This window comes from Peromyscus maniculatus, chromosome 2, assembly GCF_049852395.1.
Source record: "Peromyscus maniculatus bairdii isolate BWxNUB_F1_BW_parent chromosome 2, HU_Pman_BW_mat_3.1, whole genome shotgun sequence".
In the NCBI taxonomy this organism is placed as follows: domain Eukaryota; kingdom Metazoa; phylum Chordata; class Mammalia; order Rodentia; family Cricetidae; genus Peromyscus; species Peromyscus maniculatus.
This window is the reverse complement of record NC_134853.1, coordinates 169,261,374-169,279,426: the sequence shown is the minus strand read 5'-3', so window position 1 is coordinate 169,279,426 and position 18,053 is coordinate 169,261,374. Positions and strand designations below refer to the sequence as shown.

At 53.8% G+C, this 18,053-nt stretch overlaps 2 protein-coding genes across 2 annotated transcripts; both read left to right on the top strand.

Moving 5' to 3' along the window:
* Positions 1–136: 136 nt before the first annotated feature.
* On the top strand, positions 137–9,402 carry Tas1r1 (taste 1 receptor member 1). Its single transcript, XM_006993799.4, has 6 exons — positions 137–327; positions 4,060–4,366; positions 5,913–6,674; positions 7,068–7,280; positions 7,591–7,711; positions 8,471–9,402. The coding sequence occupies exons 1-6, from the start codon at positions 137–139 to the stop codon at positions 9,400–9,402; spliced, it is 2,526 nt and encodes an 841-aa protein (XP_006993861.1).
* A 393-nt stretch (positions 9,403–9,795) lies between these two features.
* Zbtb48 (zinc finger and BTB domain containing 48) lies at positions 9,796–17,693 on the top strand. Its single transcript, XM_006993800.4, has 11 exons — positions 9,796–9,936; positions 10,413–11,093; positions 11,454–11,695; positions 14,735–14,846; positions 15,425–15,517; positions 15,809–15,895; positions 15,992–16,146; positions 16,459–16,595; positions 16,667–16,831; positions 17,194–17,282; positions 17,350–17,693. Exons 2-11 carry the CDS (start codon positions 10,416–10,418, stop codon positions 17,644–17,646), a joined length of 2,055 nt encoding a protein of 684 aa, XP_006993862.1. The 5' UTR covers positions 9,796–9,936; positions 10,413–10,415; the 3' UTR covers positions 17,647–17,693.
* The last annotated feature ends 360 nt before the right edge of the window (positions 17,694–18,053 follow it).

Below are 18,053 nucleotides of genomic sequence, written 5' to 3'. Positions count from 1 at the left end.
CAGCGGGACTCCAGTCCCACCCCTCCCAGGGCCCTGAAGTTAGGGAGCATCTGAGCATTGTCACTCACTGTATTTAAGCAGCCAGCCTTGTCAGAAGTGTGCTCAGCCATGCTGGGCAAAGTGGCATCTGGCCAGCATGTTTTCCTGGGCAGCTTCCCTGGTCAGCCTGCAGCTCCCCATTGTTTATTGCTGGGCCTTCAGCTGCTACAAGACAGAGTCCTCTCCTGGCTTCAGCCTCCCAGGGGATTACCTCCTTGCAGGCCTGTTCGCTCTCCATGCGGACTGTCTGCAGGTGAGACACAGACCCCAGGTGACACGCTGTGACAGGTAAGAGCCAGCAGGGTTGTCACTTAGTGGGTTGGGGATACAGTTTGATCAGTTTGGAGCTTGCCTAGAGTGCATGAGGCCCTGCGTTTAATCTCCAGCACCACACCAGCTAGATTTGGTGGCTGGTGCATGTATTACCTATAATCCCTGTACTGGGGAGGTGGAGGTCAAAGGATCAGAAGTTCAAGGTCATCCTCAGCTACATAGTGAGTTCGAGGCCAGCCTAGGCTAGAAACCCTGTCAGAGAGAGAGGTGGGGGGAAGGGAGAGATCGAGAAAGGGGGGGGGAGAGAGAGAGAGAGAGAGAGAGAGAGAGAGAGAGAGAGAGAGAGAGACTGACTCTCACTCAGAGGGACACAAGGGCTCCTCTGCTTACCTCTGTCCCTAGTCCTCCCTCACTAATCTGTAAGGACTAAATTCAAGCTGGTAGCTAACAAGTCCATCAGTTTCTACTTTAGGATGCTACTATTTATTTATATTGCAATGTTTAATTTTGTTCTGTGTATTATTATTTATACTGCAATATGTTCTTTTGCTTTTGCTATTAGAGTGGGTTGTAACTCCATTCAAGTTTCCTGGCTTTTCTGCAGCTGGCAAGTGAGGTTCCCCATGGGTTTCCTTTAAAGATGGCTGCTCACAGTTTATACTCAAGTACTGTGTTGGGAGGGAGGTCCAGAGTGCTCTCACAACAGGCTGTGAGATATTCTGCACATGAGGACTACCTGACTGTTGGCCAGGAAGTAAGGTTCTGGAAGCCCTGGCCTGTGAGGACTAGGCCAAAGAGCTGCAAATAGGAGCTGGGGAGAGGAAAGTTGAGCTTGGAAGACAGGTTTTGAGAAAGACACAAGAAAGCTGGCTTCATGGGCTGGAGAGATGGCTCAGAGGTTAAGAGCACCAACTGCTCTTCCAGAGGTCCTGAGTTTAATTCCCAGCACCCACATGGTGGCTCAGAGCCATCTGTAATGAGATCTGGTGCCCTCTTCTGTGTACATAATAAATAAATAAATCTTTAAAAAGAAAGAAAAGAAAACTGGCTTCGTCAAACTGAAGGACTCTGTGTTCGAGAGGTACTGAACCTCTCAGTACACTGGGGACAGGAGCGATGGAAGGAATGGGGGAATCTTCTAGAAGGCAGAAAGCTAGAGAGTGGGACATGCAGCAGGGCTGACCTCAGTGTCATGTCCCTGTTGAGAGGAGCTGCCAAAGCAGAGAACTCTCAGCTGAGCTTGAGCCCTGGGAGGCAGGTGTAATGTAATAGTCCATTCAGTTTGTCCAAGGGACAGTGCCTAGAGTTGTTGGCTCAAACATCAGTCTAGATGTTACTGTAAAAGTATGTTTTTGATGTGATTAACATTTAAATCAATAGACTGAATAAAACAGGTTGTCCATCAACAGTAAGTGGGCCTCATACAATCCACTTAAGGCCCCAGAGAGAAGACTGAGGTCCTGGAGAGCAAAGAGACCCTGCCCTCAGATTCAGGACTACAGTCCCCATCTGCCCTCAGATTCAGCTGTCTAGTCTACTGGCTAGCTCTATTAGTTTTGAACTGAGTAACTCCCACAGTCATGTGAGCCAGTTCCTTAATGTGAATCTCCCTGTGTGCCTGCTTGTGTGTGCTTGAGTGTGTACTTGAGTGGATGTGTGTACATATGTGTTAACCCTGTTTCTCTAGGGCAGGGCTTCTTAATTTTTTGCATTTATGCCATTTTTTAACCTGGAAAATGTTTTTAAAGATTTATCTTTTTTTTTTTTCCCCCCGAGACAAGGTTTCTCTGTGTTGCTTTGCGCCTTTCCTGAAACTCACTTTGGAGACCAGGCTGGCCTCGAACTCACAGAGATCCTCCTGCCTCTGCCTCCCGAGTGCTGGGATTAAAGGCGTGCGCCACCACACCCGGCTTTTTTTTTTTTTTAATAGATAAATACTTTATTATATATACACTTTCTTTTCTTTTCTTTCTTTCTTTTTTTTTTTTTTTTTTAAGTTTCTTGAGACAGGGTTTCTCTATGTATCCGCCGTGGCTGTCCTGAAACTAGGCCTGTAGCCCAGGCTGGCCTCGAACTCACAGAGATTCACCTGCCTCTGCCTCCCAAGAGCTGGGATTACAAGTGTACGCCACCACCGCCCGGCTCATTTGTTTATTTATTCATTTATTTTGTTTTTTTGAGACAAGGTCTCTCTGTATAGTCTTGGTTGTCCTGGAACTCGCTCTGTAGACCAGGCTGCCTTGAACTCAGAGGACCTTGTGCCTCTGCCTCCCAAATGCTAGGTTTAAAGGTGTGAACCACCACTATCCAACTACTTTTTTATATTTGTGGGTATTTTGCCTACAAATACATCTGGGTACCATGTACATGCCTGGTGCCCACAGAGGCCAAAAGAGGGCACCAGATCCTCTGGAATTGGGGTTACAGATAGTTGTGAGCTGCCATGTGAGTGCTGGACCTCTGGGCGAGCAGCCAATGATTTTAACTGTGAGCCATCTCTCCAGCTCCTCCTGAGAATTTTTAATATGACTTTAGGTATACAAAATAAGTATACATTTGGGCATGGGACCCCATGCCTTTAATCCCAGCACTGGGGAGGCAGAGACAGGCGGATCTCTGTTGAGTTCCAGGCCAGCCTGGTCTACAGAGTGAGTTCTAGGACTGCCAGGGCTACATAGAGAAACCCTACCTTGGAAAAAAAAAAAGGAAGAAAGAAAGAAAGATAGAAGACAGACAGACTAATAGTAATGAGATGAATGTACTTTTTTACTTTTACATAAAGAAATCTCAGCTGGGGGGCTGGAAAGATGGCTCAGTGGTTAAGAACACTCACTGCTCTTCCAGAGGTTCTGAGTTCAATTCCCTGCACCCACATGGTGGCTCACAACTCCAGTTCCAGAGGACCTGACACCCTCACAGAGACATATGTGCAGGCAAGACACCAATGGACATAAAATAAAAATAAACAAATAAAAATAAATCTCAGCTGAGTATTTGGCACTTCTGGACACAGAATTTTTTTTTTTATTTTTTTTATTTTTTTTTATTTTTTATTTTTTTATTTTATTTTATTTTATTTTTTTTTTTTGGTTTTTCGAGACAGGGTTTCTCTGTGTAGCTTTGCGCCTTTCCTAGAGCTCACTTGGTAGCCCAGGATGGCCTCGAACTCACAGAGATCCGCCTGGCTCTGCCTCCCGAGTGCTGGGATTAAAGGCGTGCGCCACCAACGCCCGGCCAGAATTTTTTTTTTAGAATTGGTATGTTGATTGTTGAGAACACTACTTCAAATATATAGTATAAATAGCAAAAGTATGCATAGGGCCATTTCTGAGGTTATTGGAAATTCTATCCTAAAGCCAAGCCAAAAATCATTGAACAATTTATTAAAAAACTAAAGTCAGCAACTCAAACAGGTATTTAAGTAATCAAGCATTCCTATAGAGTCCAATCTACAGAGATGCTGATCTGATGCTTATGTGCTACAGGACGGCAGCAGACAAGAAGGAAAGGTCTTTGTTTTCCTTATTAAACCATCATGCCCCTGTGAGAGCAGAGAACTAAGTACATACAAGAAAGACAGTTTGCAATGTGTGATAGTCTCAATTCTGAGAACCTGAGCTGAGGTGTTTCAGGCTGGTGTTGGCTTGGGGAGGCAACCTCAGTGTTCCTTTCTGTCCCCAAAGTCTAGGGTGCAGGAAGTGGCACGGCTCAGCCTTTCCAGTTCTCCCTGGGCTCTTTTCCCTACAGACCTGGCAGCTTCAATGGCCATGGCTACCACCTCTTCCAGGCCATGCGGTTCAGCATTGAGGAGATAAATAATTCCACAGCCTTGCTTCCCAACATCTCCCTGGGATATGAGCTGTATGATGTGTGCTCAGAGTCTGCCAATGTGTATGCCACACTGAGGGTGCTTGCCCAGCAGGGGACTGACCACATAGAGATGCAGAGAGATCTTCACAACTATTCCTCCAAGGTGGTGGCACTTATTGGTCCTGACAACACTGACCACGCTGTCACCACTGCTGCCCTGCTGGGCCCCTTTCTGATGCCCCTGGTAAGCCAAGCCTTGGGGATCCCCATCTGTAAGTCTGGGGTGGAGGGCAATGGGAGCTGCTTCCAGCCTCCCTGCCTCAGCCACCACGAGGAAACCCTGTCCTTCCTTTGATTTTTGTTTGGTTGGTTGGTTTGACACAGGGTCTCACTGTGCAGCCCTGGCTGTCCTGGATCTCACTCTGTGGACCAGGCTGGCCTTGAACTCAGAGATCTGCCTGCCTCTGCCTCTGACTGCTGGAATTAGGGCCGTGCACCAGCACACCCAGCTCCCCGTCCTCCTTTGGAGCCACCCAGCTGCTCACTCTCTGTGCCCTCTCTCCATCCCAAGGCCCCATTGCCTTTGCTACCCCAGAGCCTTCACCTCCCACCCCAGACACTGTGTCCCCCGGGGCATGCATGCCTTTCTTCCTTGTTCTGTGGTGGTCCTGTACTGCCCTACGCCTGGCCTCTGCTGTGCTCAGCAGTCTGTCTATGCAGGTCCACTGTCCTCATGTGCCTGGCTCTTCCTGCCCCCGGTCATTGAACGTCCTAGAGCTCTCTAGTCTGCCTTGTTTTATCCTTCCATTTGTGCCTCAGCCTTGGATTCTGCCCTCAATTAATCCAGCTGTAGCAAGAGTACCTTCTAGAGCTCCAAATCCAAAGCGCACTTTTCAGTCCTTACCCCACACGGCTTCCCTGTGACGTGTCTGACCTCTCCCTGTATGGCACCATCCTTCACATTTACCACCCCCCCTTACTTTCAGCTCCTCTCTCTCGATTTCTGGAGAGGGTCCTTTTGCCTCCCGCCTCTGGGGCAGCTGCTGTTTCCCTGGTCTCCTCTTGCCTCCTGTTCCAGGCCATAGAGACCATGCATTCTGACTTCCGAGCACATACTCCTCGCCCGGCGTCCCCAGCAGTGGCCTCACCATGGCCCACAGGACCCACCTAGCTTTTTACTGAAGGTTTTCAGACCATCACCATTAAAATCTAGCTTTCCTTCAAAACTTTTCTTTCATCTTTTTTCTTTTGACTTTTTGAGACAGGGTCTCTCGTAGCCCAGGTTGGCCCTATACTTGTGTTACTGTCTACGTAGATCCTCCCACCTAAGCGCTGGGATTAGCAGCCACACCTGGCTAAATTTTCACCTTTTACAGAACCCCACCATCCCTCACTCAGATGATCCCCTCAGCCCTGGGCCAGGCTTTCCAGCACTGTCCCTTGAACAGAGGTATACTCCGCAGACTTGAGTCTGAGCATGTCATTTCTCAGGGGGAACCTTAGGAGGTCCCCACAGTGTTAGGACAGAAGTGAGCCCCTCAGCTTGAGTGTTCAGGTCTCCTGCCCTGGCCTACTCATGCCAAGGACCTGAGACCAAGAAAGCATGGTTTGTTCCGTGTGTACATGACATGGCCCTTTCACTTGGTCTCGATCCCCACACCTCCTGGAACTCCCCAGAGGAGCCATACTTTGTTTTCATACTGCCTACCCTGGGTGGGGGCCGTGGGGAGGGGCAGGCTTCCGTCAAGGTTGGTGGTGCTGACCGAACTGAATGGAACCCCTTCCCGCAGATCAGCTACGAGGCCAGCAGTGTGATGCTCAGTGAAAAGCGCCAGTTCCCATCTTTCCTTCGCACCATCCCTAGCGATAAGTACCAGGTGGAGGTCATGGTGCTGCTGCTGCGGAGTTTTGGGTGGGTCTGGATCTCACTCATTGGCAGCTATGGTGATTATGGGCAGCTGGGTGTGCAGATGCTGGAGGAACTGGCCACCCCACAGGGCATCTGCATCGCCTTCAAGGACATCGTGCCTTTTTCTGCCCAAGCGGATGACCTGAGAATGCAGCAGATGATGCGCCACTTGGCTCAAGCCAGGACCACTGTGATCGTGGTTTTCTCTAACCGGCACCTGGCTGGAGTGTTCTTCAGGTCTGTGGTGCTGGCCAACCTGACTGGCAAGGTGTGGATTGCTTCAGAAGACTGGGCCATCTCCACGTACATCACCAATGTGCCTGGGATCCAGGGCATTGGGACAGTGCTGGGTGTGGCCATCCGGCAGAGACTTGTTCCTGGCTTGAAGGAGTTTGAAGAGTCTTATGTCAGGGCACTAAAGGGTGGCCCCAGGTCTTGCCCAGAGGGCTCCTGGTGCAGCACTAACCAGCTGTGCCGAGAATGCCATGCTTTCACAACACAGAGCATGCCCATGCTTGGCGCCTTCTCCATGAGTGCTGCCTACAATGTGTACCAGGCTGTGTATGCTGTGGCCCATGGCCTCCATCAGCTCCTGGGATGTACCTCTGAGACATGTGCCAGGGGCCCAGTCTACCCCTGGCAGGTAAGCAATTCCAGCCAGGGTGTCTGCATCCAGGAGAACATCCAAACCTTGCAGTGTGGGTACATGGACGATCTGAGGAGACAGTGAATTGGGGTCTTCTCTTAGATAAATTGTTCTCCTCTCTGAGTCTTGTCTTCGTTCACCCACTATGCCCCAGAGATGTCAAAGGCCAAAAATGTCCGCAAAAAGAGTCCTTTATTAGAGGTCTCTCAGGAGGCTGGTCAGGGGTCAAGGGGTTCCTAGAAAAAGTGAGAACAGATTGCTGAGGAAGGAACCAGGCCTTATAGGTGGGTTGGGACACCCAGGACAGAAACACAAGAGAGCCCCTGCTTGCTTCCTGGGCTGCCTGGGGCTGTGTGGTCTATGGCACTTCATGTCATCTGTCTGTCCCAGCTTCTGCAGCAGATCTACAAGGTGAATTTCCTTCTACATAAGGATACTGTGGCATTCGATGACAGCGGGGATCCTCTAGGTGACTATAACATCATCGCCTGGGACTGGAATGGGCCTGAATGGACCTTCCAGGTCATTGGCTCTGCCTCGTTGTCTCCAATTCAGCTAGACATAAATAAGACGAAAATCCAGTGGCATGGGAAGAACAATCAGGTAACGGGGACATGGTCAGTCACCAGGTGACTGCTTTATGTTACCAGGAGCCTGGGGAAATGATGCCTACCCAGAGCAGGAAGGAGGTGCCAGATGTTAGGCCACCTTAGCTCTGCTCAGGCCTGCCAGGGGCTGCAGGACTGATAACACAGGAGCTCTGTGTTATCAAACAGACGCTCCCAGGGCTCTGCTCTGAGCATGAACCCAGAGGGCAGAAGCGAACTCAGAGATCTCTTTTCTGAGCCACATGTGAGCTGTCCCTTGACTGCGGCTCCTCTATGTGACTGCAAACCACTGTGGCTTCTTACAGGCACCTACGTCTGTGTGTACCAGCGACTGTCTTGAGGGGCACCACAGAGTGGTTGTGGGCTCCCACCACTGTTGCTTCGAGTGCATGCCCTGTGAGGCTGGGACCTTTCTCAACAAGAGTGGTGAGTGAGCAGTGAGTGGGTGATCGACCCAGCACCCAAAGGCCCTAGAACCAGGGCTCCAGTTCATGGGCCTGCCAGTCGGATACAGGTTGGAGAACACTTGCCATTAGGCTGAACTCAGACTGCGGTGTGTCCTCTGTTAGAGAACCGCCCCACCCCAGCTTCCACAGATGAATCTGGTCCTAAATACAGCCTCTTTATCCAAAGAGATATAGCTCCTTGGTGCTGTTCTGTTTATATGAAGCCCCTTCTTTGTGCCAAGAATTCCTCACCTGAATGGTTTGGATTAAAGGTAGGTACTGGCTTGTCTGCAGCAGAAGGAAGCCGTGTGCTCTATTCAGTGACTCAGTGGAGGGCAGAGAGCACAGTAGGGAGCTTTGGACTCGGCTTAGAGCGTGGACACCACTCTTACCTTTGACTATCTCTGTGGTGAAGGGAGAGTCAGGACTCTAGGAGATGCTCAGCAGGTGGGTCAGGTTAATGGAAATGCTGATGGGGGAGGCTAGCTGCTCTGACAAAATCAAAAAGCTTTGTGTTTGTCAACCACCTCTGGGGTCCCGAGCCATACAAAACACAGACCTTTTGAGGATGTGCTTCGCCTGTGGCTGTTCTAGGCTCCCCTCTCACTATGGCTCCAGAACCTGCCTGCCAAGGCGCAGCTTTCCCAGCACCTCCCAGGCCTGAATGACCTGGACCCTCCCCCGCTCCTCCCCTTCCTTCTGCTTACCTGGCTCTCAGAAACCTTACCTGTACTTTCAGATCTTCACATCTGCCAGCCTTGTGGAAAAGAGGAATGGGCACCCGAGGGAAGCACCACCTGCTTCTCACGCACCGTGGTGTTCCTGGCTTGGCAGGACCCCATCTCTCTGGCCCTGTTAACAGCTAACACACTGTTGCTGCTGCTGCTGTTTGGGACCACTGGCCTGTTTGCAAGGCATCTTCACACTCCTGTTGTGAGGTCAGCTGGGGGCAGGCTGTGCTTCCTCATGCTGGGGTCCCTGGCTGCAGGGAGTTGCAGCTTCTACGGCTTCTTTGGGGAGCCCACGGTGCCCACATGCTTACTGCGCCAGCCCCTCTTTTCCCTCGGTTTTGCCGTCTTCCTCTCCTGTCTGACAATCCCCTCCTTCCAACTGGTCATCATCTTCAAGTTCTCCACCAAGGTACCCACATTCTACCACACCTGGGCCCAAAACCACGGTGCCGGTCTGTTTGTCATTGTGAGCTCCACGGTCCACTTGCTCATCTGTCTCATGTGGCTTGCAATGTGGACTCCACTGCCCACCAAGGAATACCAGCTCTTCCCCCATCTGGTGATTCTTGAGTGCACAGAGGTCAACTCTGTGGGCTTCCTGCTGGCGTTCACCCACAATATCCTCCTCTCCATCAGCACCTTCGCCTGCAGCTACCTGGGTAAGGAACTGCCAGAGAACTATAACGAAGCCAAATGTGTCACGTTCAGCCTGCTCCTCAACTTCGTATCCTGGATCGCCTTCTTCACCATGACCAGTATTTACCAGGGCAGCTACTTGCCCGCGGTCTATGTCATGGCGGGGCTGACCACTCTGAGTGGCGGCTTCATCGGTTACTTCCTCCCCAAGTGCTATGTGATTCTCTGCCGACCGGACCTCAACAATACAGAACACTTTCAGGCCTCCATTCTGGACTACACGAGGCGTAGCGGCTCTACCTGATCCGCAGGGACTGTTGGGGCGGGGCAGACCGGAAGCCTCTTTTGTCCTGAAGGTGGTAGATCAAGGGGGGCGGAGGGTCTGAGGTGTCTTGGAGAGCTCCGCCATGGCTTGCGATGTATAAGTGCACAGAAGAATCCAGCCTAATAAAGACGTGAATTGTGCGTCCATGGCTTCTTGGCTGCGCTTCCGATCCGTGGGGGAGCTTGGGACCGCTCATCAATTAGCTGGAGCTAGCGCCTCGTTTGATGTTGCTAGGCGACTCCGGTAATGAGACCCAGCGCTGTAGGATTTAGGTCTGGCCCCGCCCCCTGCGCGGCCCATTGGTCTTCCCCCGAGGCTCCGCCTTCGGGGCGGGGACACAAGCGACCTAAGCTGCCAAGGCGTCCGGCTCTGCCCAGCGCGCCCCAACGTCACATCCGGCGTGGGGACGGCGGCGTCTCCGCGCAGTGGGCCGGGCAGGAGTTAGTCTTGTGGGCGGTGGAAGTGGACTCTCCCGGAGCAGTGAGGCCGGTGTGAGCCGAGAGGACTGGCCGGGTGAGGAGGGCGCGGGAGGGAAGCGGCGAGCCGCCCCAGGCGCTGACGAGAGTGTGGCCGCCGCCTTCCGCTTGCGACTTGCAAGCGCGGCGTGGGCTTGGGTCACCTGTGCGCAGCCGCCGGCCTGCCCCCCTGGCTGTGCCTCGGGTGCGCGGCGGATCGGCGCGCGTTCACTCTTGTCTGTCCCCAAACTTGCATTTTCATATTTTCTCACTAGCACCCTACTCCGACCCTGTCCTGCCCTGTCCTGCACCATGCTTTCCGTCTCCGGAGGCTCTCTCCCTCCTGGCCAACCCATGCCGCTCCCCGCCCCTGAGAGGCTGTCACTCCACTCTGGCTGTGCCCCGCGTGCACCTTCTAACCTTGACCCCAGCCTGCATCCCGGCATAGGTGGCTGTTAACGGGTCCAACTCGCTACAGTCTGAGGGCTTTCTCTGTTGGGCTGGCCAGAGTGTCATGTCTGCCTTCCTTTCCAGATTATGGACGGTTCCTTCGTGCAGCACAGCGTGAGGGTTCTGCAGGAGCTCAACAAGCAGCGGGAGAAAGGCCAATATTGCGACGCCACTCTGGACGTGGGGGGCCTGGTGTTCAAGGCCCACTGGAGTGTCCTGGCTTGTTGCAGCCATTTCTTCCAGAGAGTCTATGGGGACGGCTCAGGAGGCAGCGTTGTCCTTCCTGCAGGTTTTGCTGAGATTTTTGGCCTCCTGCTGGACTTTTTCTACACTGGTCACCTGGCCCTCACCTCAGGGAACAGGGATCAGGTGCTCTTGGCAGCCAAGGAGTTGCGGGTGCCAGAGGCTGTGGAGCTCTGTCAGAGCTTCGAGCCCAGAACCTCAGTGGGACAGGCATCAAGTGTCCAGAGGGGACTGGGGCAACCTGCCTCCCAGGATGTGAAAAGCCACCTCAAGGAGCCAACCGACTTGGACGAGGAGGAAGTTTTCAGGACTCTGAGCCTGGCCCCTGGGGATCAGGAGTCCAGAGACAGTCAGCAGTCCCAGCTCAATCCCCCTGCTCAGAGCAGCCCCTCCTTCCTCTGTGGGAAACTCAAGCAGGCTCCGAAGCCTTGTCCCTCAGAGGACAAGGAGTCTGAGGACTGCAAAGAGCCTCCAAGGCCCTTCGAGGCTGGAGGTGCCCCGTTGCAGGGCGAGAGCAATGAGGTACGGCTACCAGGGTGTAGGAACTGGGGAGGAAAGCTTAAGGGTAAAGATGGGCACTTCTGGAGTTAAAAGTAGGAAGCCAGTGGCCTCAGGTGACCTCTCTGGGAGCTACCCTTAGCCATGGTTGCCAGCTTCCTAGGGGTGGAGTGAGCTTGAGGGTCACACGTGTTTCCCTAGGGTAGTGAAACCTGGCCAGCTCCCAAGTTAACAGACCCTTTCCTCCGACTCCAGGATTTACATGTCTTTCTTGGGCCCCCGAAGAAAGGGGACCATCTGGGATGGGGCTTGGGTTGGAACCTAAAGCTGGGTCCCTCAAGCTGCTTTGGTGACCCTACCCCTCTGCTGCCTCCTCTACTCTAGTGGGAAGTGGTGGTTCAAGTTGAGGACGACGGGGATGGCGATTCCGTTTCTGAGCCTGAGACTGTGCTGACCAGGAGGAAGTCCAAAGTGGTCCGAAAGCCCTGTGCTGCCGAGCCAGCCCTGGGTGCAGGTTCCCCGGCAGCCGAGCCCAGGGAAGGCCGGAGGGGTGCAGCAGTGCCGGTTGAATGTCCCACGTGCCATAAAAAGTTCCTCAGCAAATACTACCTAAAAGTCCACAACAGGTAAACACGCTGTTCCTATTTTCCTTCCTCATCTGCCCCTCTGTGCTGAGGGAGGGGTCCTCAGCACCCCTCCTCTGGGGGGGCTAGGGGCTCTATGTTAGGTCCAGATAGTGCCTGGTTGGCATGCATCTTCTTCCTCCCTCTCTTCCTGTGTATCGTGAGTTTGTGGACACCTAAATAGTACGTTCCACCCCCTGTGGACTTTGACCGTGGACAGGCTTCTGTCCACAGGAGACATGAGACAAACCTCTGGCTCCTTCATGAGCTAGAGCTGAGGTCTGACTGTGGGGCTTTCTGGAGTCTGGCAGTGTAGGCTTTGACAAAACGCTAATCCTCAGGACTGAGGCTGCCTGTGTTTCTGGGGATATTAGCTCTGGGAGTAAGAGAAGTATAAAAGACCATTTGTCTAATTGAGACCACCATAGAACTGTGAAGTTTTTTCCTATTTAGTTTAAAAAAAAAAAGACCTTACTATGTAGCTCAAACTTATATAGACCAAACTGCCTTGAACTCAGAGATCTCCCTGTCTCTGCCTCCTAAGTGCTAGTATTAAAGGCATACCCCACCATACCTTAGGACTGTTTTTTGTTTTGTTTTTTTAAATAGGGTCGCTGTATGTAGCACTGGCTGGCCTGTAACTCACTATGTAGACCAGACTGGCCAAGAACACAGAGATCTGCCTGCTTGGGCCTCCAGAGTGCAGAGATCAAAGGCATGCACCACCACACCTGGCTTGTTTTAAGTTCAAATTACTTAAAATAAAATTCAGTGCCACAGCCTCAAGTCACATCTCAAGGGCTTGGTAGCCCTGCAACTCTGCTAATCTGTTACAGTTTGTTTTTGTAAAAGTCAGGGTGTGTTGAGCCACATTGTGTCGTCAGTATGATATTCTGGGAAGCTGCTAGTGCTCACCTGGAGCGGGGTTGTCACCTGGAGCGGGGTTGGGACCCGTTTGCCGTCCCTGTGCTTTGGCTTTGAGGTAGCTGAGGCTGTACAGGTGGTGCCCATGCTCCATCCATCCCTTCCTTGGTCTGTGGTTTGCTGATGTCCCTGAGAACTGGAAAGGGGTGACGTCAAGAGATTGTTGTATCTGTGCATGGCGGCATTTGTCTGTAATCCTAGCACGTGGAAAGTAGAGGCGGGAGGATTGCTACAGGTTTGAGTCTGTGTAGTGAGTTTTAGTGTTGTTCTTTTTTACTCTTTGCTCTTTGGGGACCCACCACCCAGCTCCCAAATAAATCACACACAGGCGTATTCTTATAAATGCCCGGCTTTAGCTTGGCTTGTTTCTAGCCAGCCTTTCTTAACTTATCCTGTCCACCTTTTGCCTCTGGGCTTTCCCCTTTATTTCTGTATATCTTTCCTTCCTACTTTGTGGCTGGCCCCTTCTTTTCTCCCACTCCTTGATCTTGCTCTTTCTTCTTCTCCCAAATTTCTCCTACTTATTTTCCCTGCCTGCCAGCCCCTCCTGTCCTGTCTCCTGCCTAGCCATTGGCTGTTCAACTCTTTATTACACCCTCAGGTGTTTTACACAGGCAAAGTAACACAGCTTCACAGGGTTAAACAAATGCAACATAAAAGAATGCAACACATTTTTGCATCATTAAACAAATGTAACATTTTTTTTTTTGGTTTTCGGGACAGAGTTTCTCTGGTAACACATCTTAATATTCTACATTTAGTCTGGGTTGTTGGCTCAGGCCTGCAATCTTGTACCTCCCGTGAGTCCCCCCAGCTGGGGCTCCCGAGTGTGAGGCTGTGTCCAGAGCAGGGAGGGATAGGAGGAGAGTAGGGCCAGGAGCTGGTTTTGGGGTCTACTGCATAGTAGGGTCAGTGTCCAGTAACCTGGGGCATATTAAGAAGGTGGGGAGCTTTCCCTTACCCCGTGGCCTTCAGTGGCAGGGACTGAACCCCAGGGTCTCTGCCATTGAGCCACATCCCGAGCCCTTTTTCAGCTGGCCTCGAGCTGGTGATCCTTCTGCCTTGGCTTGGAGTAACTGGGAACGGGCTGGGAGTATATAGCTCAGTCTTCGTGTGCTTGCCTAACACATGAGGCCCTGGGTTCAATCCCCAGTGCTGGGGGCAAAAAATCCAAACCAAGTAGCTAGGATTACATTATAGCTTCTGCCACCCACCTAGGCTAGAAGGTAAGGAAGCTGTTCACTGGGGAGAGCCTTCTGGGAACAGCTAGCAATAATGTCCTGGGCTTGGAGTGAGCCTGACTGGTATGGGGGGTGAGGGCAGGCAAGGATTTTAGAGCAAGGCCATCGAGGGGCCGGCTAGTTCAGTCAGGCTGCCATGTCCTCCTAGGCCCCCTGGGCCCTCTCAGTATGAATAGGAAGCTCTGGAGGCCTGTGAGCCAAGAGGTAATGAGGGCTGCCTTATCTTCAAAGGCTTCTGAACTTAATGGAACCTGCTGGTGAGATAGGTAGGGAGCCAGGGAACCAGTGGTGGCTCGTGGGACCCTGGGAGCTGCTGCAGCCATACTTGTGATATCACTGAGAGGAAGTGAGCAGAGTCAGGTGTTTATTTACTCATGGGGAGGGGTGTAGAAGTCAGAGTACAACTTGTGGGAGTGGTTTTTCTCTCACCACGTGGGTCCTCTGGCTCGACAGCCACGTGCTTTTGTCCACTGAGCCATATCACCTGTCTGCCATGGGGTTGAAAGTGGAGCCCACAGAGAGGAGGCTACCAACCAGGCTGTGCCAGTCAGCTCTACAGCAGCCATTTATTGAGGCTGGCAGAGGTAGGGCTGACTACTGGCTCCCAGCTGGGTCCCTCCAGCGTGGGGCCACTTGGACCTATGGCTACTGTTTCTTCCCTTCCTGAGCATCTCTACGCTGGAGGGAATTTCTGGCCTTGCCCCTGCATGTCCAGCCTGGGTATCGCTGCGCCTCTGTGGTGAGCCCTGGCTGGCTTCAGACACCTCCTCCTGTGCACCACAGTGTAGGTCTGTGGCCGGAGTGGGAGGGGTCCTGAGTACCAGAGAGATGGGAAAGCCTCTGAGCCCCACACCCCTGTGGCCTCTCTTCTTGGCAGGAAACATACTGGGGAGAAACCCTTCGAGTGTCTCAAATGTGGCAAGTGTTACTTTCGCAAGGAGAATCTGTTGGAGCACGAAGCCCGGAATTGCATGAACCGCTCAGAACAGGTACTTGGGAATTGGTCCAAGTATTTGTGGGCAGGAGCCCAGTGGCCTGTGTCTTCAAGCCATCTGGGAAGGACCCCCAGGAAACTCTACAGGATTATAAAATAAGAGCTGCAGGGGCCTTGGAGGGCATCATGTCCACGTCCAGTACAATTCAGACACTTGTTCAGAGGGCTCAGGGGATAAGCCCTACAGCGATGTTTTGGGCTAGCTCCATCTTGGGCTTTGGAGCAAGGAAAGTGTTTATCGGGGATGGCTGCTGGGAAGGGCCGCCTTGCCTGTCCTGTGCCCCAAGTGGGTAGTGTTTGGCTAAACCCCGCCCTCCTCTTCCCAGAGACTGGTCCTTAGCAGCTGGGCCCCCCGTCTCGAGCCTGTCTGGAGCTGAGAAGGGTCTGGCGTACGGTAGTGCTCAGTGTTCTGGGATGGTTAAGGCAGGCAGGTTACATGTTGCCCTCTCCTACCCCAGCACCCCCTCCCCCAGGCAGACACTTCCCAGCAGCGTGTGGAAGCCCCTGCAGAGGCTGCCGTCGCAGGCAGAGGCCCTTCCTGATGCTGGCCCTGCTTGCCCCTCACACTGCCAGGTCTTCACATGCTCCGTGTGCCAGGAGACCTTCCGCCGGAGGATGGAGCTGCGGCTGCACATGGTGTCTCACACGGGGGAAATGCCCTACAAGGTCGGCCAGCTGGTCCCCGGGTCGTGGGCTGCATAGGGATGTGGACCCTCTGCCTGGGGTGGTATCTGGCAGCTCGCCCTTCTCGCCCGTCCAGTGACACCCTCTCTAGCCTTACTTGCTCAGCATCCTCTGGGAATGGTGTGGATGGCTGAGCAGCGCCCCCTCTTGGAGGCCAGCCTCAGTAGATCAGGGACTGTCCTGCACCTGGGTCAGGCCCTCCTTCGCCGCCGTGAACTGGTGACAGGGCACTGATGGCACAGGCTGCTGGGCTGATGGGGCCTGTTTTTCCAGTGTTCCTCCTGCTCCCAGCAGTTCATGCAGAAGAAGGACTTGCAGAGCCACATGATCAAGCTGCATGGAGCCCCTAAACCCCATGCAGTAAGTGCCGGGCAGGGGGGGCACCTGTGGCTCCTGGGGAGCCCCGCCCTGTCCTCACCTGGCACTGCTCCCCTTGCCTGTCTCACCCGCCCGCAGTGCCCCACTTGTGCCAAGTGCTTCCTGTCTAGGACGGAGCTGCAGCTGCACGAGGCTTTTAAGCATCGTGGAGAAAAGCTGTTTGTGTGTGAGGAGTGCGGGCACCGGGCCTCGAGCCGCAACGGGCTGCAGATGCACATCAAGGCCAAGCACAGGTAGGAGCCTCCCCCTTCCGGAGGGCACGCTGCAAGGGGCCAGGAGCAGCACCTGCAGCCCTTGCATGGTCGGGGTGAGGCAGGCAGCTTTGTTAGGCTGCTGGGGAGGACTCAGGCCGAGGCATGCCTTTGCCCCTTAGGTTCCTGACTCCCTGACCTATAGATTTCTCCTTTGCTTCTGAGAACGGTCGTGGTGTGCTTTGCCTGGAACCACCCAAGCCCTACAGCTTAGCATGTTCCAGCTCTAACAGATGACTGGAAGGGGATGGCTTCCCCCAGTGATGGCCTCGCCTTGTGTCCCCATCCGAACAGGAATGAAAGGCCTTACGTCTGCGAGTTCTGCAGCCATGCTTTCACCCAGAAGGCCAACCTCAACATGCACCTCCGCACACACACAGGCGAGAAGCCTTTCCAGTGCCACCTCTGTGGCAAGACCTTCCGCACCCAAGGTGAGCCAGGCCCGTCCCCCCCCCTCCCCAGGGCTCGGGCCAGCAACTGAGACCCACCTTGCCCCCCACAGCCAGTCTGGACAAGCACAACCGCACCCACACGGGTGAGAGGCCTTTCAGCTGTGAGTTCTGTGAGCAGCGCTTCACCGAGAAGGGGCCCCTTCTGAGGCATGTGGCCAGCCGTCACCAGGAGGGCAGGCCTCACTTCTGCCAGATCTGTGGCAAGACCTTCAAAGGTAAGTGGGCAAGCTGTGGGAGAACAGAGGGCCTGGCTTGCATCTCCTGCCTGCCTGACTTGGAGGGTCTGTGGAGGTCAAGGGCGACAGTGGCTTCCCAATGCTCCTTAGACCCTTCCAGCCAGCAGAGTTCTGTCTTCCATGTGGGGAGAGTGGACGGCTGTGACGGTGGGGGAGGTGGGGGCGGGGCGCCCTGGAACCGGGGTGATGGTGGCCTCAGTGTGGTGCTGTAGAGCCTGGAGTCGGGGAGACCCTGCCCAGGGCCGCCTCCTGTGCCTTAGGCCCTGGGGTGTCCTGTCTTCCATCTTAGTCCCGTCCCTGCCATGTCCCCTGCTAATGCCAGCGGCCCGTTCCTCCTGCAGCCGTGGAACAGTTGCGGGTGCATGTCAGACGGCACAAGGGCGTGAGGAAGTTCGAGTGCACCGAATGTGGCTACAAGTTCACTCGGCAGGTAGGCCAGGCCCTGGGGCTCCTGCTCCCCCTCCTGTCCCCAGCTCTGAGCTTCCCCTTCCCCTCAGGCTCACCTGCGGAGGCACATGGAGATCCACGATAGGGTGGAGAACTACAACCCACGGCAGCGCAAGCTCCGAAACCTAGTCATCGAGGATGAGAAGATGGTGGTAGTGGCGCTCCAGCCACCTGCAGACCTGGAGATGGGCTCTGCAGAGGTCATTGTGGAGTCCCTGACCCAGGGTGGCCTTGCCTCCCAGCTCCCTAGCCAGAGACTGTGTGCGGAGGAGAGCTTTGCCAGCCCCAGTGTCCTGGAGCCTTCACTCATCATCACAGCTGCTGTTCCCGAGGACTGTGACCCATAGACCCCTGCCCCATTAGCCCCAGCTACCGATAAACACGTGATTTTGGAGTCACTTGTTCAGTGGTCTGTTGCTCGATGTTCTGCAGCTGTGGGCCTGAACTAAACTGAAGGACTTGCAGCCATCCCTCATGGAACCCATCCAGTCCTTGACCTGAGTGCAGCTGCTTCGCCAGGCTGGGAATCTCAGTGAAGTTCCCGTGGAGGGGGCAACCACTTGCTGTTCTAGCTCCTGTCCTTCATGCATGCCAATGGGTAGTGTCCCAGTTTAGCATAGTATAGGTGAGGCCAGCCATGGGTGGAACCTCTGAAGTTGGGCAAAATAGCCAGGGCCCAGGCTGGTCGGTGGTGGTGCACATCTTTAGTCCCCCCCAGCACTCAGGAGGCAGAGGCCAGCCTGGTCTACAGAGC

Excerpts from the sequence above, each read along its gene's own strand:
- Zbtb48 (XM_006993800.4), top strand. The coding sequence starts at position 10,416 with ATGGACGGTTCCTTCGTGCAGCACAGCGTGAGGGTTCTGCAGGAGCTC. Across the intron at positions 16,596-16,666 it reads CAAGACCTTCCGCACCCAAG|CCAGTCTGGACAAGCACAAC; the intron begins GTGAGCCAGGCC and ends TGCCCCCCACAG. Across the intron at positions 16,832-17,193 it reads CTGTGGCAAGACCTTCAAAG|CCGTGGAACAGTTGCGGGTG; the intron begins GTAAGTGGGCAA and ends TTCCTCCTGCAG.
- Tas1r1 (XM_006993799.4), top strand. The coding sequence starts at position 137 with ATGTTTTCCTGGGCAGCTTCCCTGGTCAGCCTGCAGCTCCCCATTGTT. Across the intron at positions 328-4,059 it reads CAGGTGACACGCTGTGACAG|ACCTGGCAGCTTCAATGGCC; the intron begins GTAAGAGCCAGC and ends TTTTCCCTACAG. Across the intron at positions 7,712-8,470 it reads GACCTTTCTCAACAAGAGTG|ATCTTCACATCTGCCAGCCT; the intron begins GTGAGTGAGCAG and ends CTGTACTTTCAG.